Consider the following 27493-nt stretch of genomic DNA (forward strand, 5'->3'; position numbering starts at 1 on the left):
GTTTTTTTCACTTTCAAAGCTACAGAGTTGAGTACTCTATTTCTCCGTTTTATGCAGTACAAATCAGCAACACGGGTATATGTTTTCAGATGAAGGGAGAAGCAGCCCTTCTGACAGGGAGGGAACATCTACGCCTGAGTTCACATTGAAAGCACCAGCCTTCCGAAGTAATTCAGATTTCCACAGCCATGGTCCTCTGCCCATATAAAAACCCCTATGGCTAAGTAGGCTGGAGAGCAGCCCTGAGGAGAAGGACTTGGGAGTGCTCGTGGATGAGAAGCTCAACGCGAGCCGGCAATGTGCACTGGCAGCCCAGAAAGCCAACCACATCCTGGGCTGCATCAAGAGAAGTGTGGCCAGCAGGTCACGGGAGGTGATTCTCCCCCTCTACTCTGCACTCGTGAGACCCCACCTGGAGTACTGTGTCCAGCTTTGGAGTCCTCAACACAGGAAGGACATGGACCTGTCGGAACAGGTCCAGCGAAAGGCCACGAAGATGATAAGAGGGATGGAGCACCTCCCCTATGAAGACAGACTGAGAGAGTTGGGGTTGTTCAGCCTGGAGAAGGGCCCGGGGGAGACCTTATAACAGCCTTCCAGTACCGGAACGGGGCTACAGGAGAGATGGGGAGGGACTCTTCATCAGGGAATGTAGCGATAGGATGAGGGGTAATGGTTTTAAATTGAAAGAGGGGAGATTTAGAGTAGATACTAGGAAGAAATTCTTGACTGTGAGGGTCGTGAGACACTGGTCCAGGTTGCCCAGAGAAGCTGTGGCTGCCCCATCCCTGGAGGGGTTCAAGGCCAGGCTGGATGGGGCTTTGAGCAACCTGGTCTGGTGGTGGGTGTCCCTGCCTATGGCAGGGGGGTTGGAACTGGATGATCTTTAAGGTCCCTTCCAATTCTAACCATTCCATGATTCTAAGTAGCGGTTTAAGTCATCTACCAAGGGTACAGGAGAGGACAGAAACTTGTCCCTTAATCTCAGGAAAGGGATCCTCAAATTCTTATGCTATATCTGCTAGGGGAAGTGGCAGCTGGGCTGAAAGACTGAAGAATTAATACAAAATGTAGTACACCTTTAGACATAGTAAACAGCAGAGGTCTGTGTGTTGCTCACACCTGAAAGCCAGGAATGTGTCCTCTTTTGTGCTTTTGATTCACCTCAGCTGTTTGTTACAACTGCTGCCGGGGAATCTGGGTGTCATTATCATTACTCACTCAACCTCTCCATTAATTCCACATAATCGCCTGCTTTATGAATGGTTTCCACGACCAATTCTCCAAACAAAGTAGGCTTTGGACATTTAATGGCCCCAGAGCACTAACCAAAGCAAAAGTACACACAAAAAAACGGAGACAACAATGTAGAAAAAACCCCTGATGTTGTTTCTAAAATTACCAGCAAGACTAAGGAAGTAAATAAGCAGAGAGTAAGTGTTACTTGCATAAACACCCCACATTGTGTTTAATTTGCAATCTAAACTCATAATCTGCGATTCTCTCAACTGTCTTTTCTCAGCTTACACGTAGCCCATATTTGGGATATCCTTGGGGTACCTTGAGTGTTTATTTTCCAGTACTGACACGTCAAAATGCAACAGCCCAAGCCATCCTACCATCTCCAAGACAAAAGTAGGATTATGACTTTAGTAGCTCCATGAGGGTAGATGTTATATTGTATCTATGAAGGCATTAGCAGATGTTCTCACAACCCATATAACAATTGGTCATAGATTTTTAATTAAGGCACATTTGCTGCCTCAAGTAATTGCTACTTAGGACGTCTGTTAGATTGTTCAGATACGACTGCCTTCATTTAATCTGTGCAGAAAAACTCCTTTTCATTTATTTTATTATTCTTGCAATTATTATCGTGGAAGATTCTATGAAAAGCTGGTCTATTTCTTTTAAAGTACAAAACACTCTCTGCTCAACTATTTTCTGGGGTTTACACTGTATCCAGGTTTCAGGCTTTTAAAATAACGCCTTGAACATAATATAACAGTCTCCTTAGATGTTGTATCACATTGTTATGTATTTTTAAATTTACATTTGGTTTAATTTTATATTTCTAAGTGGAACATATAATGATATAGAGTATGCTACATGTAAGCCTCAGGCGTATCTATATATCAACTAGGAAAACCGCATATTATTAATTGGTTGATGAATATTTTACTTTCATTTATGGAAGAGAGCAGTGTTTAACTATTTGGTTAGCATGCCTTTAAGTAAATCAATACTAGGAATGAACTTATTTATCTTCCTTATTAGAAAAACAGTCACAATCCAGGAATGATACAAGAAATGATCATAAAGAATGTGCCCCAGTGCATAAAGTTATTTCAAAACCTATAAATATTAAAGAAGTTATTAAAAACCTTAGCAATAAAAGTTCTTTATAAATTATCAGTACTAATTTCCACGCCTAAGCCCCCCTAGAAATCCCAAAATGAAAAATCTGGCTGGTTTCCATTTTGTTTCACGACTGGCATTTCGGCAACTAGAATTTTTTTCCACGAGACCTTATCCACGAACTGTTCTACACAGAACATACCATGAGCGCATCTTTCATATTGAACACCAGGGTCTACAGCGGGATATGTAATAAAGCCAAGTACCACTTTAGGTACACCTTGGGTGCAGCAAAACCGCGCAAAATCTGCACAAAAGATACAACAGCTGGAAAAGTCAATGTTTGCAGCTTTTGTTTCTTCCCAAGTCCTTTCTTTTTCACTGCTTTTCCCTCAGCACATCAGTAAAACAGAGCTTGGGCTCCTCCTGTGACCTACTAAATAGCCTGTTTCACCAAGATGAAATAGTAGAAAGCGCTACGTGAAGGAGGGCCAAGGTTGAAGTACTTGATGGGAAGAGGGATGGCGGTTGTATTAGTCTGGCAGTCACAAAGCACTACAAAGTCATTCATTCACCATCAGTTAAAAAAAAACCCCAAAACAACAAACCCAACAACCCCCAGCTCTTCTTCAATAACACTTATATACAATTAGTTCCAGAACATCAATCAAAAATTATGCCCTTGTCTTGTCATAAAAAATGGAATGAAAAATATAAAATGTAAAAAATATGTCCAAATTACTGTCAGAAAGATTTTTTTTTTTATGCAGTGATTGGGAAAGGAAGACCCCAATACCAAAAGAAGGTCATACAAAAGGTGGTTAAGAAAGATCAGCTAGAAATGCTATTGCTCTCTGTCACTCTTCTCCTCGCCTAGGTCACGGACAGCAGCCACAGTAAAGTAATTTTTATCTTTCTCTGGCAATTTTTTAGGAAAGGCAAGGAAAGAGCAAAAGAAAATATCTTTCAAAACCTTGTATGTTAAAAACAAATACAGCTTCCCCTCTGACGGGCCCACTGGAAAGATTTAGCACCACTTACGCTCCTAGAACTCCACTGAACCGAGTTCCAAATGACGTCAACACAGAAGACTGTAGTTAGAAGATGAGTGAAAAAGAAATACAATGAAACCCGTGATCAGTCAGTCTCTGTTACACCACTGGTTTCTCTTGAGACAGAACTTTCCGTAAAAGTCTTTAAAGCATACCCAACTTTACTATGGAAAAAGCAAAACCAACAACCTAAAAACTCCAATAAAAGCTGAAGCAGAACTTGATATTATGCGGCAAGGCCATGCAATGAGTGAATGGGCTGACAGACAAAAGAAGACATTCCTATCCCCTGGTGTTTAGCACAGCGTAGGAATCTACAGAAAAATCGGGGAACAGTTCCAAGTTCAGACAAGAATTTTCTCTTCCGATGTTCTTTGCAATTGAGGCAAGGAGTGAAAATAGCATAAATAGAAATCGCCGTTCTCACTCGTTATTGCTTTTTCTCTGGTGACAGATTGGCAGCGATAACTAATCTTTGTACTTACCGTTGCTTGTAACTGGTCAAAAAGGTGAAAAGAAAACCGCTTCAGGGTTACACTGCAAGTTTACTTTTGCAACACTTATTAATGGAAAATGCAACTACATCCATTATGTTTAGACTATTAATAGTTACTGAAATCATCGTGTCCAAGTCTGCATTTAATTGTACCACCTTTACACCCACATAACACCCTCAATTTCAGTAAACTTAAACTGGTAAGAAGCTAAAAGAGTCAGGTTTTGTAACTTCTACGTGAACCAAATTCTCTCAGGAAATGGAAAAACGTTTAATATATATAGAGAGAAAAATTATGATTCTTTTTGATAGTAAATGCTAAAGAATAATCCTCAAGTAGACAATGTACATAAAGAATAGTCAATTGTAGAAGCAGAGACAACTTAGACCAACAGAGAAACAAATTAATTAATGCTTGTCTTTCCAACAAGGGTTTATATGCCAATAGGAGACACTGAATAGCTAAACAGTTCTGTTAAGATACTTAAAGCAGGGTGACAGAGGGTTTTAAAATCTAATTTACCTTTTTGGGTTTTTGCCAACATCTATTAAACTGTCCTTTCAGACGAGATTTCTGAAGAGAATGATCTGTTCGTGTGGCGTTCCCTGAAGGTACTGAGTTTCGAAGGCAGCTCTGACACTAGAACCCTTCTCTTAACACAGCTCAGTGCTTCGCATCCCATAAAATAATCTTTGACTATTAGAAAATAACTTAAGACACTGAAGTTTCATGCCTTAGAAACATTTATGTTAATTTAATCTCCCAGTCACTGATGGTACCACCTAAAAATACCATCTGGATTTGAGTACAAACATTTCTGTAACTTCTTCTGCGTGCTCCCATCTCCGTAAAACCTTTCTTTCAGAAGCCACGTCAACAAGTTGGCGATAGAAAACACACTGTAACACGGGGCACTGACTCAACAGGCTCTTACAGGTTTCTAGAAAAGTGGATAAGCACAACCCATTAGAATGAACCGAGTACTTCACCCCAGCTGGAGGAAGAACTTTTATGCAAAGAGGTCTGCTTTGTGACAATAAGCCCAAATTTTTCTATTTTTTTTTGTCTCAGTGTTTTTTAAAAACACTTACTGCTGTGTTTTTCTGAAAAAAAAGTTGTGGGTATGTACCTAGTGGAACTCATCACCATAAGATATTGTAAAGGTCAGTATAAACAGGCTCAGAAGTGGATATACTAATTGGTGGAATATTTGTGACAATAATTAAAATCAGCCCAGACACGTTTTCCACTTCAGAAAGTCACACCACCAATGACTGCCATTTTTGGGGAAGGTATAAAAGAAATTAAATAATAAATTTCCTTTGTACTTGCTTTGTAACTCATACACTTCCCCGAAGCACGAGCCGTGCCGGGTAGGAGTATCAGGCTGACAAAGGACATTCCTTACATTATGTTCCCACAGTAAATGATGGAGACTTCTTTCTGGTCAATAAGAACCTCTTGACGGAAGAGTGAAGCAGACGATCATTCTGGATGAGCGATTGTGCACGTCACCGTGACAGTTTATGGTAACAACATGTCAACATTAACAGTACTATGGTATGGCCATGACCTTATCAGCATACGAGAGTCTTACCTGAATAAACACCAGACACGGCTTCTTTCGCTAAAGGGGACGTGTTCCTGTCAAACATACTAAGCAACACACTAAAGTATGTTCTTGATATTAAATAAAGGAAGTTTTAATGCGCTGTGTTTCTATATGCTTGTGGAGCGAGAGAAGAATGCTAGAAACCTCACCCTATCAATCCTCTCTCTCTAGTGAGAAATAAACTTTGTCATGTTAATAATCAAACTAAATTTGCCATTAAAACATACATTCTCCCCAAATTAAATAATGTACTCTTTGTTTTATTCTGCTCGTTTGCTGAACAGACGAAGGGAGAAATAGGACATTTAAGCTACTCGTCCCCTGGCACCGCTGCCATCACAAAGCTTTGAACGATTCTGCACTTTTGGTAGGTTAGAAGCAATCCCGATTTTCTGAATCTCTCTGCCTTGAAATGATTTCATTTTCAAAGAAAATAAAGCACTTGTAGTAGGGAACAACAGATTTAGTCCTTGCAACGTTCGATGAATCTGTACGGGCCTCACATCAAAATTCATCCCGGTCAGGTCTAGTTGCAAACAATACAAATCAAGAAATAATCATTTTAATAAACATCTCATTTAAAAATGCAAAGTACGTTTGTGAGACCCATTTTACACTTGCAAAGGGTAGAAGTTTTCCAGAAAAAAAGTTAATGTAAACAAATGTGCAAATCAAAACAAAACACTACAGGCATTTGCAAACAAATTATATCGTATATACAATGTTGCACAGGAAATAAATTTTTGGGTATGAGAGCCTCATACGCATTTTTTTAAATGCTAAGATCTCAACCTCTTGTAATTAGCTAATTTCTGATTAATTCTATTACATTGAAAAGGAAGAAAATGTATATTAAATACGCTGTAGTGAAAATTTCTGTACTTTTATCACAGAAAAGTATCACCCTTCCAACCCGATTTTGTTGGCTGGGGCAAAAGCCACCTTTTAAAGATGCTCCCCTCAATGCCAAGTGTGAAGCGCTGTGTAAATACGAGACTTAAACTATTTCTTAGACCTTTCAAAACAAGATAGATATATAGCCTGTTTCCAACGGGATTGCTGCTATATACAACGTATGTATATTCTGCTTATGCAGAAAAAGGAGGGTTGGTCAAAATCCTCCTAATTCTTTCCAAATGTCTTCCCTGTATCTCGTTGTTACGGTCCACGCACAGCACCTTACAGCAGAGACAACCTGCATTGCCGGGCACAGAAGGAGCCCATAAACCCTGCGTAAACCTCAACATTTATCCGGTATTTGAAATGGCAGATCCAATGTTATCGCACATTTATGCGTTGTTAACAGAATCTGAAATTAAGATGGTACACGTGGTCATTGAGAGACAGCGATGCCTGTAGCAGTCGGATGCATAGGACTAATTAATTTCTAATCTGTCATAAAGATTTCTTAAACCTGGTATCCAAGAATCGCCTGAACCAGCAGATTTGGACTTGCCTTTTCTTCTTACACTCTATAATATGGTAAATAGGAATGGGACATGGTCAGGTGTTTAAGTGGATTAAATGTTATCGTTTTTCCTCTGAGATTGCAGTAGGAGGCCTGACTGAAATGAGTTGTCAGGTGAGCTCCCCAGTGGACATTTTATATCATAAAGCCATCACATAGAACTGAATACTGATATAAAAGGCAATACAGTCAGTTCCCACTCTAGGGAAAACCAGGATTGACTTATAAGTGAAAAATACGCTTCCTTCTTATTGAAAGGGTGGTCCCTCTAGGACACCTCAAGGTCACTTCTGAGGCTGCGTGGTAAGAGTTCTTATGATGCCTGCATAATGATTTACGGTGGAAAAACATAAATAACAGGTTCAACTGTCAGTGCAGGCACTCCTCTAGCCTTCACAAAATGCAAATACTCCATCCTCGAGCTAAAATATTACCTGTGTCCAGAAATAACTGTGCGCTGCGCTGACAAACCGCAGCCAATGCACGTACTACGACTCTTGACAATTCTTTACAAGTGGGGGTTTTGATTTGTTTGGTTGGGGTTTTTTTTAATCAGATGAAGAGCCTAATTTTTAGAGAAATTTGAAGTGTAAAAGTGACGGGAAATTTAGAACTATTAATGAAAAACGTTACTTGTTATTTTATGGCATCCCAAGCTAACTTAGGAAAGTAGCCCCCACCAATTTTAATTTAAGGTTCCGGTGACTGTGATCACGTGACTTTCGTTTTCCCTCCCAATGAGCGTCAGGAAGCTCAGAAATCTTTTTGGATGCAACATCTTCGATTGACCATTTGTATAAAAAAAGCATCAAACCCAATGTTTTTAAATAAAAAAGCAAAAATAAAAAAAAAACAAGCCACCATGAGAGATTACAAATCCAGCTTCAATTATGGAAAAATTAATTGCTCTCAGAACATTGCTTAGAACATACTCTATACTAAGCAAAACAAAACCCTACACAAAAGCAACAAAAAAACCCCAACAAAAAAACTCCACAAACCCCAAACCCACTTAAAAAGATGAGAAAAGAGTAGAGTAACATATAAATTGAAGCAAGTTGCCTTTTACTTAGAGCTAGATCTAGAGAAAACAGAGAAGATGTTTAACTTTGCTGCGCCTGTTGCTGTCTGTGAATTTTTCATTCCGACCTTAAAGACAAAATGAAAATGCCCGAGCTCTCACATTGAAATGCACAATCTTCTCCTGTTAAGTGAAAATATGTTCAGTGTGGAAGAATTGCCTCCTGCACAGAAGGTTAGTTTAATGTTTTGGCAATCCAAATGAAATATTCCAAGCGGCTGTCGCTGTACTTGCAAAGCGGGTGCCAATTATATTTGTAATGATGAACTTGGTGGTTTTCTTTTCAAATTCATGCACAGGCATCAAAGGACCCAAATGGCTAAGAGTGAAATTTTGACTTTGGTGTTCTACGGCTTCTTCAGCATCATATAAAGAAAGAAAAAACGAAAATGCTAAAAACCATCTCTCCCTCAAAAAAAAAAAGACCTCCCCAAACCCCGAGGACAAGCAGTTATATATTTTATCCAGCTATGTCCCACCAAATTCCAGCTACAGAAGATCTGAAAATACTGCATCAAATAACCCCAGGGAAAATAATAAAAAACCTCCATAGGCTATAGAATGTAAAGTATAAAACCCCTCGTTCCACTGATGCCAGAGAAAAGCTTGGCTATCAGCATTCTGCTCAAAGTTCTGATACAATGCAAACTACGGGTGTGTTCGAAAGGGCAGAATTCAGATTTTCAGACATAAATCACAGGTGCTGATTTTGTGAACCAGTTTTCAGAGATGAGTCTCTAAAGCCAATGCAGAACAAATGCAAATCAAACCAAGGGCTGGATCTGGCTGTATTTCCTAAGCTGTAGGACCAGCTTCAAAAGTGTTATTATTCAGAGAACCCACTGGGTTACCGAGACATTTTTTTTTTAAACTGTGTTAACTGCATTTTAAAGGATAAAAAAAAAAATAAGATCACGAGGGTCGAAAATCATTCTTCAGTCGAGTAATCTGTGACATCCTGGTTTATCAAATAAAACACTGATTTTAGGAACATAACTATTTCCTTCTGGAAACTCTTAAATAAAGTTTTACATAAATACTTTGTTCAACGATAATGACTTTTGATACCTTTCAAATCAGTTCACAGACATGTATATGAACTGATTATCAAGAAGTAATTACTGTGAAACTAGAAAAAAAGACCTAAAAGAGCATAAAAAGGCCAGAAAATAGTCATAACTTCTTTTTAATACAATAATAAACCAGTAACTACTACAGAACACGCCATAAAATCCAAAGCCACTACAGAATGAGGAAAGTACTTCTAAAACCCTTGTTGCCTGAAGAAAGGAGACCTTTTCCTTTGGTCACTATTCCAGAAAATATAAAATAAGCAGCATGGACAGCACTGGTCTGTACTTATCCTTTGCAGAGTCGTTCAGGTGGGGAGTTCTAAAGATTAATGGCAGGGGTTGCCTTCCTCCTGCTAGTCCAGGGGCTGACGCTTTCAAAGAACCAAAAGGCCGAGAGACCTGTTCCGGCAGGATGAGATTTTATATATTCACTCCTCATCTCTACTCAGTGCTTCTGTACTTCCCGCTTCCTTTTTCACTTCCTCAGCTGTTGTTGAAATCAAACAGTATGTGTTGGAAACACGAGATGAAAAATAGGCCCAGGCAATTTGTCTCTCAAATGGCTCTTTTGTGAAGTCCACGCTCAACTAATCTGAAGGGCCAGCTCAATTAGCAGCTTGGGTAGGAAAAAATGCCTGTAATTCCCCCTATAAGCAGCAGAAAAAGTGCCGGTACCGCTTGCAGAAGCATGGCCAGTGCTTCTGCAGAAAGAGCAAATTCAACAGGTTTACATTTTACGATGGAAAGACAAAGAGCTCAAGCCTTTCCTGTTGCCCTCCACAGGAGGAGCTGATCAGCTGCGTGGATTTGGGGCTCCGAGGTATAAATAGAGGCAATGGATTGCCTTCGCTCAGCTCTGCCTCAGGACAATTGCCTCCCAGCAAAGCCATTTCACTTGACTTTGCACCATTTATCAGGACATAGCACTCAGACAGTAAATTGGATGATTGCATTTGCCACTCACTTTTTAAGGGCTTGATAAAATAGAAAATTATGCTTGGGCTTCGCACCTCTAAAATGTGACAAGAGCTTGAGAAGCCCCCAGAATGAAATTTTTATGAGTCAGCCATACTCGGTTTTTGAATGGAAGCCACTTACGCTTCCATTACGCTAAATCTCACCCAATTTAAGCCTATTGTACTAAAAAGAGGAGACCTGCTATAAAATGGTCAGCCCTTTCCCTCGGGAAACAGGGATTCATAATGGGAGCCGAAATAATTTTTCAAAGGATGCATTTAATATATGTAGTGAACGTGCAATTAAACACCCAGTTGAGTATATGAATATTTAGAATTATTTTCCCAAGAGAAAATTAAGTGTTCGGTGTTACTGAAGATAACAGGACCCAGTGAAACAGCTGAGAATCAGCGTTTGATTCAGCAGGGGGACTTTGCAACTTCAGTATCAACCCAGAAGGGAAGGAGAGAATAGGAACTACAAGTGGGAATACAGGTATGTCTGCAGAACTGAAATGACTTCTCAAAACATTCAGGCAAAATTCTGTGGCATCAGAAATGCAGAATAATCGATATCTACTTTTGCTCATTTAACTTACACGTCCCCTCGTTTACTCTGCTAATAGCACATTTCTGCTTCCATTCAAACAAATCCAGGGCTTTGGAATTGAGAAGGAAATGAGTAATAACCAAAAGTCCTTTTACTGATGCAACCAAAATGTTAATTACTTGAGAATATTGACAAGTTGTGCTACAATTATGCTTCCTTCCAGACATCAATTGCTTTTCTCCTACCCCACCCTTTACATAGTCTTCTGACTGCTTGCAAGAGGGAATTTACTTTCCCCCGTTTATACTGTATAAAGAAGGAATTCTCACTCTGCTTTTATTTACTGCAGCGCATTTGACTAAAGGGATAAAAGAGCAAATTTTTTTTTTCAACTATTTGGTATTCATCTGGCCAGACACGGATTGGATGTCTAAGTGCGCTGGCATTGTTTCACTCTTAGGTGGTACAGGTCACAGTACATCATCCCCCAATGCTGCATTAAGTACGAGGTAAATTGATGTGCTCAGTTTAAACTATTCTGGGTGGTAACAGCTTTCTAGGAACTGAACAATCAACCTCAGCATGATTCGGTTCCAATCAGCAATAGAAAACCACTCTTTTGAGGTTCTTTTTTTTTGTTAATCATCAACTATAGGTTTCAGACGTCAGTATCATTTCTCGATTTTCCTTCCCGTAGTACCTCATACAGAGGAGAAAAAAAAAAAACGTATCACAGTCAGTACTAAGTTTACTAATAAAAAATTAAAATATGGCCTCAGGATGAAGCATTAAGGGATAAATCTGTGCACAGAGATTTGTTTTAACTCAGGTACGTGTGGGCTGGGGGTGGATTTCTTAGTCACCGCAACACAGAAAAGATTTATGGTAGAGGCAGGGTGTCTCCAGGCTTCTCTAATTAGCTGTTATGGCTCATTCCTGTTGTTCAAAAGGATAAGAAAGCGTTGACATCAGTCAAAGCAGGAGGAATATAACTGAGAACGATGTCTACCAATCTCTTAAATTTGATACACTTTCCGATGGAGACCCAAAACAAACGTAGATTTTCTCAGTAACCACTAAAGAGCAAAACAGCTTGTGCATCATTCCAAGAATCATGAAATCAGGAAGAAGTAAATAGGAGACTAAAAGAAGCATCCAAAACAGAGGACTGATGGCAGTGTGAAACCTCAAGTACATAAACAGCTTTTTGGTACAGACTATTGTCTGGTATGTTTTTTGAAGGCTTTGGTTCAGAATTTTCTTGCATAGGAAGCAGAGAAGGAAATTATAAGGAAGCCTTCTTTAGACTGGATTATATCTAACAGATTAAAGAAGCTGTTTAAGTAGGGGGAAGGTTAAGAACACGAAAGATTTTAAAAGGATGATATATCAGAGAAAACCTGAGAAACAGGATGCTACTGAAGGGGATGTTACTAGATGATGCCTTCAGATCCAGATCTCCAGGTCTAGTTTTATATGCTTCTATAACTTCTATCCACACTACCTATACGTATGGCTCGAATTTTCAAGAAGGGCTTTGGGAGGGGATATAACAGCATTAAAAATTCCATAGCACTCACATGGGAAATGGGTACATAAAGACTTTAAGCACCTCGGAAAAAATTCCATCCTACAAAAAAACCCCAAACACAGTGTCCTTAATAATGAAACAAATACAAAGTGTCGAATTTCCCTAAAAACCATTTTGTTCAATATAGTTTATATAGATATTTATATAGTGCACTGTATATATATCTTCATACGTATATACATATACACACACATATAATGTGTATATATAGGGAGAGAAAGAGAGAGTCAGTCCTAGTTAAATGGAGATTTAAAATGTGATCTTCATAGTTCTATGTGCTAGCCATAAAAAGTACCAAAGGGAAAGAAATAAACAACGCAGGCAGTAGAAAAGTGAAATTACTTTTTTCAAAGTAAACTTATTTAAAACTAACACAGTTGTTAAATAGAAGCCTTTTCGCAAATTGCCTTTATTCTGGGAATCTTCAATATTTTCCATTTAGTAAATCCTTATCCATAAGTGCCTGCCAATAACCTCTGCATAAACATGCAAGCATCCACATTTCCAAATTTTATGACAGTTAAAAAGCAATTTTATTAATATTTATGAAAGCAGTAAATTATTAAAATAAATTTAGATATTTACACATTAGAACAACATCTTCATTTAATGGATGTGGAAGAAATGTTAATATGTGAACATTTTAAAGATGAAGTGGTTTGGCCTTCAGGGCTTTTGTTACTCTATTAAAAGTTAATTTAGGACAGAAATTATGGCTTTTTCTCAAATCCCAACCTCAAAAGATTAAATCACGATCAAGACTCGCAACATTTTTCAAAAAAGGAATGCAGCGATGGTATTTCCAGAGGCTGGATATTGAAACCACTGTGGAGCTCGCTCTGGAAAAAGCCTCCTCTGGCTTCTCTTCTGGGCTCACAGTGGTGAAAAAGGCTCAGAGGAGTTTCGGGGCAGAGGAGCTGGGTGGCAGCGAGGTGGTTTCATCAGTTTCTGTCAACACACGTAGTATACTATCGGAATATGTTTCTCGTCTACAAACACATCAGCCAACTCAAGTTGCTCTTTCTCAAGATGAGTCTACATCGCAGAAGTGATTTCCTTAATCACTAGTAATAAATTCCACCATCTTCCCCCACATTTACGTATCCTCCTGATTCAAGGACATTAGTGAGTCTGCTCTGACCTCCTGTATCTAACTGGTTGCTGAAGTTCAACAGTGATTCCAATAACCTGTCTTCCACCAAAACACAGATTTTCTTTGTAGCCCGAACCCCAGAAACACTCACTTTCAATCTGAAGGCGTGAGGAAGCAACTATTCCACCTTTTTCATGGCAGTTAATTCCTGAAGCTGTGCTTCACTGCTGTTCTACATTTGTCTCGTTTCAGCCTTCTCCTCAAGATTTTCTTCTTCCTTCATCCAGTCCCCTTTTTATTCCAGCTCTTAGAAGTCTCTCAAACTAGCCACAAGGAGTAGCCATAGTACTTAAATTTTTTTTATTCTGTCAGTTATTCAGGATCGAGAATTATTCTGGGTACAGAGACAGATTTCTATGCGTCATGAGTACTCCCTGTACGCTTCTCTCCTCACTCCGCTGGCTTAGCTGGGCTGGTGTAGGAAATTATCACTCCAGGTGCTGGGAGTATTAAATTCCTAAACCTTTCAGTTGCATTTGAAAATGACTCTGCCTTTGCCATACTGTAACTTGCTCCAGCCCTTGAAGCATTTCTACCATTCTTTTCTCCCGCTAATAATATTAGTATTATAACAGGCTGCAGTCTTGCTCTCTTACTGATCTTAATAGTGCCACGTCAATGGCTAAACCCCTTTCTAAAGCTCCACTTTGATTTATATATACATTAATACATATCTCTCTTAATCTATTCTTTTTATCAGAGCAATGTAAGCTCTATCTAGTTTTCCCCCCCCAGAGTCAATGCTCTTTTTTACACTTTACCCTGCTATAAAGGCAGGGGCCATGTTATTTCTTTTAATATGTGGCTGCAGTAACATATTCTCTCCTTGAAAAGGTCCAGTTTAAGGGATGGAGATGTGTCCGTGTGGCTCTGCCAACGCTCCAGGAAACCTGTCCCCTGCCACAGCTGCTGCCCCTCCTGCCCCGATCAGACGCTACCTTCTGTTTCAGTGGAACAGAAATATAACACTCCCAGTAAAATCTGGAAATCATACTCAATTACAAAAATAAGGTCAGATTTCTACAAATCTTATTCTCGCAAAGCAGCTTAAATTTATGAACTTGACAAAATGTAATCAGAATTCATGATATTAAGGATTCAACTGCATATTCTAACAGCACATGAACTTCAGGCTTTTCTGCATACTCCAAATTCCCTGTATATTCCAACTCCAAGTTACTCCAAGCTCTGAACCCTGTCTGTTGTTTTCAGTGTGTCTGAAGATATGAGAGACGGGCCCAGTCCTAAATACGGAAAATAGAAGCTCCAAATTATTCCCAACCTTGATCCTCCCCCAAATGTTGTACCCTATCCAATCTCCATAAAATACCAAACTAAACCTCTACAGCAAAAATATTGTCAGTAATACAATTATTTTTCCAAATAGTCATATTTCCATCACTTGGGCTTATTTCTATAGATTATCCCTTTGTACATCAAACTGTTTTCAACCAGCACATATTTCTTGCTCGTAATGGGATGCAAAGACTAAAGAAATGTTGTTCAGTTTTCATGGTGAGTTTTCTGCCAGCAGCACTTTATTATTTCTTTCAGGCTTTTTCCAATGGACTCAATATGGAGAGAAAGAACAGTCGAGATTTTAAAAAAAAAAAAAAAGGCAGGCAAATTAAAAACACAAAAGGGGAAAATAGGAAAACCACATGAAAAACAGCAGTTGATGACGGCAGTAAAAGAGAGAGAGGCAAAAAGCGTACCCATGTGAGGGAAAACGCAAAGCTGAAAAATAAGAGACGTGATTAGAAACTCGGTTATGAAGATGAAACCTCAGTGCAGGATCTATATCCCGGTTTGGACCCAAATGCAGAATGAGATATTTGCGTAATATAAAGTAATAATAATGAGAAATTACAGAACATTAAAATGTGAAAAAAATACAAGCTAAATACAGAAATTAGGAAGAAAACCAGTAAAAATATATGTATATACAGTGACAGCTCTGTTATGAACTACTGTTCTGTTTTAATGTGATGCAAAACCAAGCACGTGGAAGACCGAGGTAAGGAAAATGCAGGCAGTGGTAAGTATCTGCTGCAACAGAAACGTGAGACTCGCTAAGTACAGAAACATAAACGTTACGGGGAAAAAAGTTACAAAAAGTGGATTCCGTGAGATACGGGGTCCATTTAAACCAGCAGGACTTGCTGTTTTCAGAAATCTTTCACTTCAAATATTCCTTATGAAAGAAGAACCTATTTCTGATATCTTCCTATATATTTTCCTCATACTTTTAATAGCTTACAACCATTTCACAGCCAAAGAGACACCATTTATATTCTAAAAAAAGACAGTTTACAACCTCAAAAAGAAGAAATCACAAATAAAGGGCAAACTCCCTACCTGCGTGAGCAGAACACAAAAAGGAGGTTTGGGGAGTTGGATTTTTAGCTCAGATCCTGAGTACGCGTTTGAAGACGATCTCCAGATCATACCATACTTTGGGCTCAATTTGTGTAATTTCCACTCTAAACGTGCAAAATGGATTCTTGTGGAATAGCAGCTGAGCACCGAAGTGTAGCCTATGTGGGTAACTGTCGTGGTTTTGGCTGAATTTACCAAAACCGGACCGGCAGATGGCCCTTCCCCCCTTCCCCCCCCCTAAAAGAGGAGAGAGGAGGAGAAAGAGATAAGGAGATTCAGAAGTTTAGAATGAACTAAACTACTTTAATGAAGAATTAATATTAAAATAAAAATAAAGAAGAAAATAATGAAATAGATACAATATATACAAAACCGTATCAAACTCCCAGGATGACAGTCACGTCACCGGCAGGCACTGGGGAAGTCCCAGACTGGACTCAGTGACGAATGGGAACTGGATTCCAGCTCTGGAGTCAGGAACACACGGATCGGGATCAAAGGCAGATGAACAGAGTCCTCTCTGGACGTCAGCCATCGCAGGAAGGGGGCTGACCCTTTGATCCCTCAGCTTTTATACTGAGCATGGGGCAGATGGGATGGAATACCCCAGTTGGTCAGGTTTGGGTCACCTCTCCTGTCCACTCCTCCCCACCGATGTGACCCCTCTACATTTTTTCCGTTTCCGACCCTCTAAGGGGGCAAATAACGAAATTGGCTGCCCTTGGTTGTTATGGCAATAAGTATAAGCAAGGGCCTCCCTGCTCACCATTCCTTGGCATGGAGCACAAACATTGGGCTTATCATTCTGAGAACGAGCAGTTTTCTCCACAATCTGCCGTTAATTTCAGAGAGTTAGAGGAGGCCGAGCTAGGATGTAAAGTTACAGAACAGAAAATTGGTTCGGTTTTACTTCAAACCAGGACAGTAATACACCTCAGCCAGCAATTAGCATTTACTTCTTGGGGCCAGACTTCAGCCAACCCAAACTGAAAGCTCCTGAGATGCCCCGCTCTCGGCCCCGATTGTTTTCCCCTGCTCCTTCAAGCTGTGCTACTTGCTAATTTAGACATAGTAAGTGCTTACAAGAACACAAATTAAATTGGTAAAAAGTCCATCTCGTAGACACTTTAGGCAGTGCTATTACAGCAAACTTTGCGTCTTCATCGAATTCCTACTTTATGAGCCCCAATTGCCATTTCATTGTTTCTGACAGCTAGCGGTGAAACGCAGAATAAGATCTATCGGTGGAAATGATGCACAACAGCCAAGTTCCAACAATGATAACTGACCTTTCACGGGCGTAATTAGATTGCATCTAAATAATTCAAATAAACAGCTAAAGCTACTCAGTTGAAAATGGCATTTTTATTGAGACAAATATTATTCCCATAGAAAAAAATATATTAAATGGTTATTTTGTGAACCTGTGTTGTGGTCCCAATTGTACCTTCTACGGCCAACAGAGCAGATCCTGATTCTCTTAATTATAAGATCTGGAGTTACTGTTCTTTTATAATTGCTTTTGTGAATTGGGAATGAATTGTTTAAATATTTATTGGGCTAGTGTATTTTCTGAAAGGCAAAACAGCATTTTTATTTATAAAATATTTGCAGTCGAAGGCAGTTACTTGACATTTAGAGTGTAAATGTGGTTTATAAGTTGAGTCTATTAAGCCTAATGTACAAGTGGAATGGTGAGCCCCCTCTCTGCGCTCTCTGCCAGCGCTGGAGCTGGAGGGGAAAGAACGGACACACACCCCCTGCCCCGTACATCCCTCCCCGAGCATAACTGCAACCAAAGAAGAAGGAAGGAAGGAGCGGAAGAAAAACACAGTTCTTGTTCTGAACTGGTGGAAACCCAGCCATAGACCAGTAAATCCCAGTGATTTTGCAGCATTTTGCCCTAACGACACCCAGCACCCACCTACTCTACACACGTTTATTCCGAAACAAAAGATTTCATTGCAGTGTTATACGTACATTTTTAGAAGACACGATCCAACTATTCCTGATCTCAGTTGCCTTTTATTGCGTTATTATTTCTTTTAGGGATTTCTTTATTTGCCAGAAGGCTTACAGGACATGCAGAGAAAATATAGCCCACTACTGGGGGACTGTAAGACACGCAGCAAAATAAATAACTGTAACACATAAAAGGCACCGCAGATCACCGGGGCTACTATTAAGGAAGAATCTGAACACCAGTAAATGCTGACTTATTTTGATAGGATGGGACAGTCCTTGATTTGATATTTTGAAACTGAAAAAAAAACCCAAATAAAGAATTCAGCTGAAGTGCAACAAGCGTTCGGCTAACCTTATAGAGCAGGGGTGATTGTCCGAGCTTCAGAAGTGCAATTTTTTTGGTCACGTTTGTAACGGCTTGAATCCGGATCAAGTCTTCCACGGTCCCATACTGTACATCAACAAGTTCTGCCTGCAAAGAGAAGACAAAAATCAAGCTATAAGTGTCACCACGCACCACTGAGGGTGCTCCTTCCACAGCAACTAAGTTGTTCGAGTAAATACCAGCACCTGAGCAGAGTTCTGCAATTCCCTTACCCCCACTTCCTAATTGGGAATGCCTGTAATCACAACGAGCTTGACAATTCCATCTGACAGACAGATTTGTATCTTTGCAGTTTTCATTCACAATTCATCAGCTGTGATAGAAAAACCCAATGGTTTTTTTGCCAGTGGTTATAAGAAGTGGTGCTGGCTGTGATGAGGATTTCCCCTCGTTAGCTACAGGAATGTATTTAAAGCCACGTAAGGGATACTAACACACTTCTGTTCGTTTTCTTAAAAGGAATCACAGTCTTGTAAAGCATTTCAGAAAATGAGTGCATGATTATACTGGTCACTTGGAAAAATATACAGGTAATACATACTCTACCAATGTACAGTTTTATTATGTGGCCTTACATGATTCCTACGCAGCCTTATTTTAAATATTGAGTTATTTGCTTATAATCCATCAGTTATCCAAGCATTATACTCAGATAACCACAGCGATAACAGACAACACTGCTCTCATATGTAAACTTTTCTCTTAATACATATTTTTAAATTATTTCCAACTGAATCAAGCATTTAGAGCATGAAGATCTTCAGCTTTTCAGTTAGGACACTGCAAGAATGTCTAGTAAAGGTCTAAGTTATTATTAAATGTCAAGCACTGGCAGTGATGGAAAAACACTTCAAGATGTGTTTTCAAGGATTTTATATATATATATATATATAAAATTATATATTTTCTATATATATATAAATTAAGAATGACCAAGGGCATTTTTCTCACACATTCATAGCAATAAATTCTGGTGAGGACCAAGCATGAGGATAATCAGTCTTCTACATTATTATTTTAGAATGCCGTGAAGCTCTCAGGACACCATCAAGGACATTCAGGAACCTCTAAATCCCTACACAGTTTTCCCATAAAACACAAGTACAAGAAGACACAAGAATATTACACGAGTGCTTAAAAATTAAAATAAGAGGAGCAGTACAAGATGGGAAAATTTCGGTTCAGTTTTGGTAGCTGAAGCACGGACTCATTGCCAAAGGCAACAGTTCTGATTTTGGGCATCTCTGCAGCAACTGTTTAAATTCCAGGAGTTGTTCTGGATACGTAGGATGTGTGAAATTTTACTCGAATCCTGAACAGCGGTATTTCAGGAAAGTGCTTATCCTTATAGAACTGTATCTGAATATTTTGTATTGAGTTTGCAATATTTAAGTTGAAATCATACAAAAATTTTGCTAAGGTACCTTGTCTTCTTAAACGTATTCTTTTACATTTTCAAGTTAACAAGTTGCTAAATCTGTAACATGTCATCAGTGCTGTATAAACCAGGCATTGAGAAAGGTCAGCCAAAGTTATAAAACACTTCCTGGAACAGGGAAACATCAGATTTAACACCAAATACTGACATGTAGGGACAGAAGATCTTGCACTTCACGCAGTTTCTTCTGAAATATGTGGGGGTTTTAATTTTTAAAGAACCTGAAAACTATTTCATAAGAAAATTCAAATGGTGACTACAGGCTGAAATCTAATATAAATTTTTTCCTATGTGATCATCGTATGTGAGAAGTATGATAAATCAAGGGAAGAAGTTTTATACTAACGGAAGCTATTTTGCGTTTTACCTCATCTGGTGCCCCTGGTTATAAAGAGGAAAGAGAATTAACCAGTGCCATTCCTTGAAGTTCATACAGATTTTACCTCGTTCTGTAGACCTCAGCTTTATTTTTATTTGCATCTACAGATATGTAGGTACAAATAGATACACTTTAGTGCAATAATTATTAGTCTCAGAAGTCTTATGGCTTCAGAAGTTCTATCTAGGTTGATTTCTGGGCAGACCTCTAATCTAATTCCTTTGGACCCAATGCCCTTCCCACTTCCCCTCAAGCAAACTGAAAATCAGAGCTTTCATCATTTGTGTGAGAGAAACTCCGCTGAATTTTCCTGAGGCAAAATCAATACACAAAGATATAACATAATGAAGCATCAAACCCATTTGCTTCTACCGTACGCCTGTGTGAAAATGCCAGCCCTGCCCATCTACATTCATGCCCTGCTTCTCTGCACACCGTTTTTGCTCGCTGCTCCTCCAGGGTGATACCCACCGCTCTGTAAACAACAAAACTACATGTTTGCACAATTATTAATGCATTTAGCAACTGCCCTTGGATGTTCTTAGTTAATTTATGGATGCAAACTGCATCTTCGAGAGCTACTCATCGGTCTTTCCCAGGCAACACATGAGCTCAACAACGAGCTGAATGAAAGGCCCTACAAAAGCACAGCTCATTTTTTAATTATGTGAGAACTTGACTCCCTGCTGCCCCAAACACTCTGCAAACCACGTTCTTTGCTCCAAATGTTAAAAGCAAGCCCCAACGCCACAGCTATTAAATACATTCATCCATCGAGAGCACATGTAAGAAGTCATTACATAATGAAAAAGCAGCTGGGTGTAATATAACAAAGAGTTACATGTGCTTTCATTCCACATCTTCCACGTGAAGGATATGTCAAAGCTCAATATAGTAGAAGTCTTTCTTTTTTGCACTTGCCTGAAAATACGTACGACCTAAGCCTCTTGTTACTGTCCAACTTTAGGGGCACTTGCACACTCATATTTCACTGCAGCTTCGAAGTGGTTCTCTTCTCATCACAAATCTTTGACCCTTAATTTTACCTTTTTGGGAGCTGTTGGCAAAAACATTGCACGTGTCTGCCCAAGTAAGTTATCGTATCCTGGTAACATCACATATAGCGTAGCAGCTGGGGGTCTGCACAGCTAATCTCAAATCGAACTTCAGTTAAAATGACCAAAAAAATGGAAAAAAATCTTCTCTCGAGTGAAACTACACGTGGCTCCTCCCCTCCCAAAGGCAATAACCCACTGGAAGAGTGTAGAACAAAGTCATAATGTTTTGCCAGTACAGTCAAGAAACTAATAGGTCGACATTAAATTATAAATATAGTTTTAAAAATCATTCCTAGTCCTTCCTTTTTTCTACACTTGAATACTTTAGTAAAATTTGTAATAAAAATGTAAAATCTTTTACACTGCTTAATAACAACATCTCATCAAATCTAGTACAGCAACACTAGCTTAGAGTAGTCAGTTTTGTTTTTATTCAATCTACTGGGGCTCAACCAATTGGACCTTTTACTTCTAGGATAAATATAGCAAAAATATACCTTTAAAATAACGTTAAAGAATGCTATCGAATCCAAAGAGTGCTACCCTCTCAATAACCCATTGAGAAATTTATGTCACATGTTGCTCTTTCAGTCACAACATTCCTAACACCTTCAAGAATGAATAAAGATTAAATTTTCTATTCTTTCTTTTTTAGAAATGCTTACATGACATAATCCTCATTTCACACACTCCAGATTTTAAAAAAGCAAAACACCTCACCCCCAGGTTACCCATATTTGATAAAACTGCTTCCCTTTGGTAGGATAATTCTGTTTAAAAAACAAAAGAGAACTCATCCTTTTATCATATGCTGAAAAAGATCACTTGTCTACCAGGTTCAGATAAATCAGGGTAAATCCTCTTACTCTGAAACCGGGAAACTGCTAAAGAATGAGTTGTTTTAGCCATTTGAATTAGGTACTTACTCTCCAAATTGTTTCATGCGATGCTGTTTGAAAGATATGACTATTTAGGAACAAATTGTGATGTGCAACTTGGAGTTCAGTAGTATTCCCCCATGCATGAAATGAAGTAGGGGTGGGTAATAAAACAAACATTTTTAGGAAAAGTAATTATTTTACGTTAGACTTATTATTAGTTTCTAAGTCCCAAGTTGATGCTCAATGAGTTGTAAACATTCTATCTTAAAAACTATGATAAAATCCCCCCAAACCAGAGAAAACAAGCACCCTGAAAATGCCACAATCAAGACAATCAAGGATCTTTTCCCAATTTCTTCTACTTATCTCCAAAATGAAAGAGAATAAAACAGCAAACTTCATCCAGTCATGGATGAAAAAGTGTAAGATAGGTCTTGGAAAAGTATTAATTACTGTATGAAGTAGGTGGCAGCTGGGGTCGCGAAGATGCTGGATACTATTTTATAACTTTCCTTTCTTTGCAAATGCCGAGGCAATTAAAAAAAAGGCCAAGTTAATTAGGTAAAAATAATAATGGAAATATGTTTTTCATATCGCATTGTTATCGCTCAGCTGACTTGTATGAGGAAAGGAATTCAATAACAGCATTATACATCTGCATCCAGTACACTGGGATAAGAGGCCGATTGTGGCTGATTGGCCAGTGACACACAAGACAGAAAAAGATTAAGGGAAAAATCCACAGGAAAAAAATCCCAAACCTCAAAGCCAGTACATCCCAGGAAGGGATGTTTCTCACAACCACCAAAACGCAGATGGAGTCAGTGCAGATAAGAAGGTGCAGATCTGCTCTAGCTATCAAGGCTGGGAATTCCAGAGTAAAGCACCACATCTAAGCAAATAGTTTCACTGTTATTTCTGAAGGTAACACATTAAGGTCGGTACTGAGCAATCGGAAAGAAATCTTATCTGAAAGCTGTAAACTTACACCAAAACCAAAAGTAGCATATAGAATGGCTGTGGTGAAAAATCTTCTCCTCTTAATGCTACCTGTTGTTAATGCCACAGTTCAGTAATCTCAAATTATGAATATATTTTATCAAACACCAACCTGTTGACTCGTATTAATGAACGGCTTCTGCACAAAGTAACGAGGAGGTGAGGACCGTGGGTGCCGCAGCTATGAAAATGTTCGGTAGCACAGTCAGGCTCGTATTCCTGACAGTTCTGACCTACCCACCAAAAGAGCGGTAGAAATGGATGACCTAAAGAAACTCCAAGTATGGAAAAAAACCTAAATATTAAATGCGATGTATACAATATATTTAGGATTACTTGTTCCTTCAGAATTAAGACAATTTCTCCAGAAAGCACAGATGTAATTCTAGAAGTATCAACCCCTCAATTCCGTGACTGTTCAGGCTTACTACGTCCCCTTCTTTCATTAAAGTCAATTCCCTTTATTTATCCTTCAACATTCAGCTACTATTTTGAGGTTGTTCACACAATAAAGGGAACAGAAGCATCCAACGCATGATCTATCACAAGTAAATAACCTTCAACTAGTCATCCTGCCTAAAGTGAAAACTCCAAAATCTATTTGCAAATTGTATCTGAGAAGACGGCAGCCTGCAATCAGGACACGAGGCTAACTTTAATTAAACACTTCACTATAATTTATTTGCACAGCTCTGAAATTGAGGCTGAAGGCAGCATTCAGCAGAGCATAAAAGTAAACTCAAGCTGGCTGTAGATCAAAGCTGGACACCAACAAACGCGAAGAAAGCCACAAACATAAAACTAGCTCTTCTCTAAAATTAGAAAAAAGGAGGAAAGAAGGGAGATAGTGGAGTGGTGCCAAATCACGTGTTGGTGTAAACGCTGCTACACTTCTGACAGGAGCTGCTGCTCCCCGTCCAGCCAAACACATCCCTCCGATCATCAGGGACCCACAGCTGTGTCCCTGTGATTGCTGCCACCCAACCCTCCTTCCTTGTCCTACCGAGCACGCCAGAGACACAATCAACAGCCACCGCCATCATTTAGGTACTGACTGTATTTCTACGGAAATGTTAATATCCAAAGTTATCTTTGTCCTTCACTTGGCAAAAAGAGGGACAGAGAGAGACCTTCTGTGTTTGTGGGTGTTCATAGAATGGTTAGAGTTGGAAGGGACCTTAAAGATCATCCAGTTCCACCCCTCTGCCATGGGCAGGGACACCTCCACTAGAGCAGGTTGCTCAAAGCCCCATCCAGCCTGGTCTTTGTGGCACACATCTCAAGACTGCCTCTAGTTCAATTAAAGTGCTGAAGGTTGAACTAAGAAAGTAACATGCCCAACTATTGATTTCTTCTACAGTAACGGCACGCGGTATGAGCAGCATCAGCCCGTCTGTTCCTTCATAGTTAGGACATGCCGAAGCCAAGTGCAAGTGCATTAAGTTTTATTTTGTTTTATGTTGCTAGGCTCAGCATTATCAGAAAAGACCTGGGAAAGCATGAAAAAAAGTATAATTCAACATTTAGTAAAATAAAGACAAGTCAGACACAAGACAGAAACAAATCAGTAAAGAATTTGTGAGCAATTTTTAAGAGAAGAGTTCTCAGGGACTTCTTCACATGAAAGAATTATTTCTTGTAGAGCTGCTTCTGCTATAAAACAAAAATTCCTTTAGAACTCAGTTTTCATGCAAACACCATACTCCATTGTTTACAATAATTTCAAAATAACACTATCTTTGAAATCCCCTGGTGAGCTTTCCGCTTTCTATTTTCTTTATGAAAAATTCGGTGTAGGGCCTCAAAATCCAAGCGTGCCGTCTTCTGGTAGCAAGTATTACTTACAGATTTTTGTGTGTCCTGTGACACTTGGCCGCTCCCAAAACGTCTGAGAAAACTTGTGGATAAATTTGGGGTAGTTACACAGAATGCCTGTGTGATTTCCTGCAAATGAATGACTAAATTGTGTATTTGAAAGTAAATTCCCCTACCTTCTTGGTCCAATTTGGACACCGCTTAGCCAGATTCTATTTCTAGTAGCACAGGATTCCCTATCCTTGAGCTTCTTCTTATGTCTTAGCAGAAAACTGGAACAAGGAAAATAATCTTATGCCTTGAAAAATAATAACCTAACGCATTTCCAAGTGACTGTCTGAGGCCAGCCAAAAAAGAGACGATTTGTGCAATATGAGTTTGAACACGCTGCCTGAGCCCAAAAAAGCAAATCATTACAGATCGGGATTAACTGAAGCTGATTTTGCTCCGTTACAACACTCAGAGATGCACCTGACCAACAACGTCTGGGCAGATTTAAATCACAGAACTTCAATATTGCTCCACATAGCAAGATACGTGTTTGTGATCAAAAAACTAACTGGTGTTAGTGGTAAATAACTAGTGTTTTTTACCTAGAAGCACTCTTCTTCAAACAGATTGATGGCATTTTTTCTTCATGGTGGTCAGCACCTTGCTCTACAGAGGCTTTGTTTTTTTTTTTTTTTTACTTCAATATTCCTACTCATACAATAAAATTCCAGAAGAATTCAATATGACTCAGTGTCAGCTTACAGTCAAAGAAGATTCTTTGTGGCCAGTTTTTATTACATAAAACTGCACACTGCATTACAGTGGCAGCTAAAACTCTAATTTGTACCTAAGGAATTAAAAAAGATGTCCCTTAACCTCAGTTGGATGGAGTTTGTCTTTGCAGACCGAATTCGGTCACGGACAGCTTTCACACCTCTCTTTTCCCTCATCCCATCTCTGCTGAAGCTTCTCCTACAGGTTGCTTTTGCTGCTCCAGTATCCTTTTTAGAAAGAGACTGAGGTTTAGCTTGTTTCCTTGCTTGCTTTTTACAGCTTATAGCAGGGTGGGTTTTTTCCTACTAACTCCCAGGGGGACCGAATTAAGATCGAAGCCTTTTTATCGCCTACAGAAAGGAACCTCTTCTGTGTTTTATGGTTATAGAGCCCCAGATAAATCTCAGCTGACATCGCCCAGTTCCCTGTTGATAGCGCTCATCCTGTTGACTCCTCCCTTTATATCTATTTTCAACTTTATTTTTCCCTCCTTTAACTTATTCATACTTTCCCCTGCTCTCTGTCCCCAATCACATTCTTCCAGTTTCCCTTAAGCAGAAGGCAAAACTAATATTTGAGTATAACTTCTTACTTTATGATATCCAGTGAGATATCCAATCAACAAACCTATCTTTTCTAATTAGATTTAAATGCAAATCTAGTTTGTCAGGTATTCTGAAATAAAACCTTCTCATTTAAATTCATATTAAATTTGTATTTAAACTCGCTAAGAACGTTGCTTTAGTTATAAAACGCTAAAGGACATGATACCATTTGCAGCCAAAAATCCTACCAGGTATTTTATTATTTTAAACTTTCATTAAGTGATGCTGATTATTTGTCACCTCACAAAGCTCACTAGTGACAAAACTTTAAATTCTAATGATTCTTTTTTATCTGTGTTGAGTATTATTTATCTCCTCCTCTTTGTAAGAGTTAACTGCAAAGATATTTAGTAGCCTTAGTCTCTAAAGCTTAAAGTCACATTGATCACACTTTCCTAAGCAGAAAGAGTAATCTGTATTTGCCAGCCTACTTCGTTTAGCTTATTCAGGGGTAATTATTCATGCAAATATACATTTACAAATTACAGACTAAAGATAAACTAAACAAAACAAGGAGAATTGTTCAGCTGTAATGCGACATCTTAAAAGATAAATCATAAGCTACATATGCACATAGGAAATTATACTGATGTGATTTAAACCTGGCTTTAAAATTTTCACTGAAACGGCTCTATGTCTAAATCCTCTCCCATTATGTCAGAACTCAACAAATTCTCACGGCTGGACTGCAGTGACGCAGAGGTTTTATTGGCTACTCTAAAACACGCTGCAGACTGTCCTTCTTCGATGGCCTTTTTATCATATATAGAATAAAACCCAGGCATTCCCTTCCGTATCAGCTACAACCATTAAGTCTTCATAGAGAAGCTGCTTGCACCTTACAGAAGATCCCTAGAAATGCTTTATCTACAAACAGGATCTGCAGCAGGAACTGCCAGCGACTGTAGGGAAGGATCCATCTCCCCATCTCAACTGGGCATCTCAACTGAAATATTTCTTTTTATAACTATAATATACTTGATATCTTAATTCCTAGACAGCAGCGTTTCAACTTTGTTCAGTTGTTTCATTCTTAGAGTTAGACTGGCCGTGTTAAAACAGAAATATCTAGAAAGTAGCCTTAGAATTTTCAGGTTTCCAATTTTTGTCACAATTTTCAACACATTTTGAAACAACGCAATTTTCACAGGGTGAGAATCCTGTTTCCCAATCAACTCACACTACTGCGTGAACAGCGTACCAAAATCTACAGGCTGGCTGTATTTCTATGCATGACTATAAAACAAAAGCTGTTGTTACTCCAAGAAACGTGGACACAGAAAGATAAAACAGACATCAAGCTCAGAATGCAGATAATCGTGCGTACGTACAAGAGGAGGCCATCCACCGCATCAAGAGAACACTTGAACTTTCAGAAATGTCAGCGAGAACTCTATTTCCCAGAGTATAATAAGTGCTCTTTCGCAGAGTAC

The 27493-nt window shown here is 39.0% G+C and overlaps 1 protein-coding gene across 1 annotated transcript in view; it reads right to left on the bottom strand.

Annotated features, from left to right (window-relative positions):
- NAALADL2 (N-acetylated alpha-linked acidic dipeptidase like 2) overlaps positions 1 to 27493 on the bottom strand; it is a 240202-nt gene that overhangs the window by 151651 nt on the left and 61058 nt on the right. Inside the window, exon 4 of the mRNA XM_074153553.1 lies at positions 18088 to 18207. Within this exon, the coding sequence (XP_074009654.1) occupies positions 18088 to 18207 (120 nt within the window). The remainder of the gene's footprint in view (positions 1 to 18087; positions 18208 to 27493) is intronic.

The sequence above is a fragment of the Numenius arquata genome, chromosome 9 (assembly GCF_964106895.1).
Source record: "Numenius arquata chromosome 9, bNumArq3.hap1.1, whole genome shotgun sequence".
In the NCBI taxonomy this organism is placed as follows: domain Eukaryota; kingdom Metazoa; phylum Chordata; class Aves; order Charadriiformes; family Scolopacidae; genus Numenius; species Numenius arquata.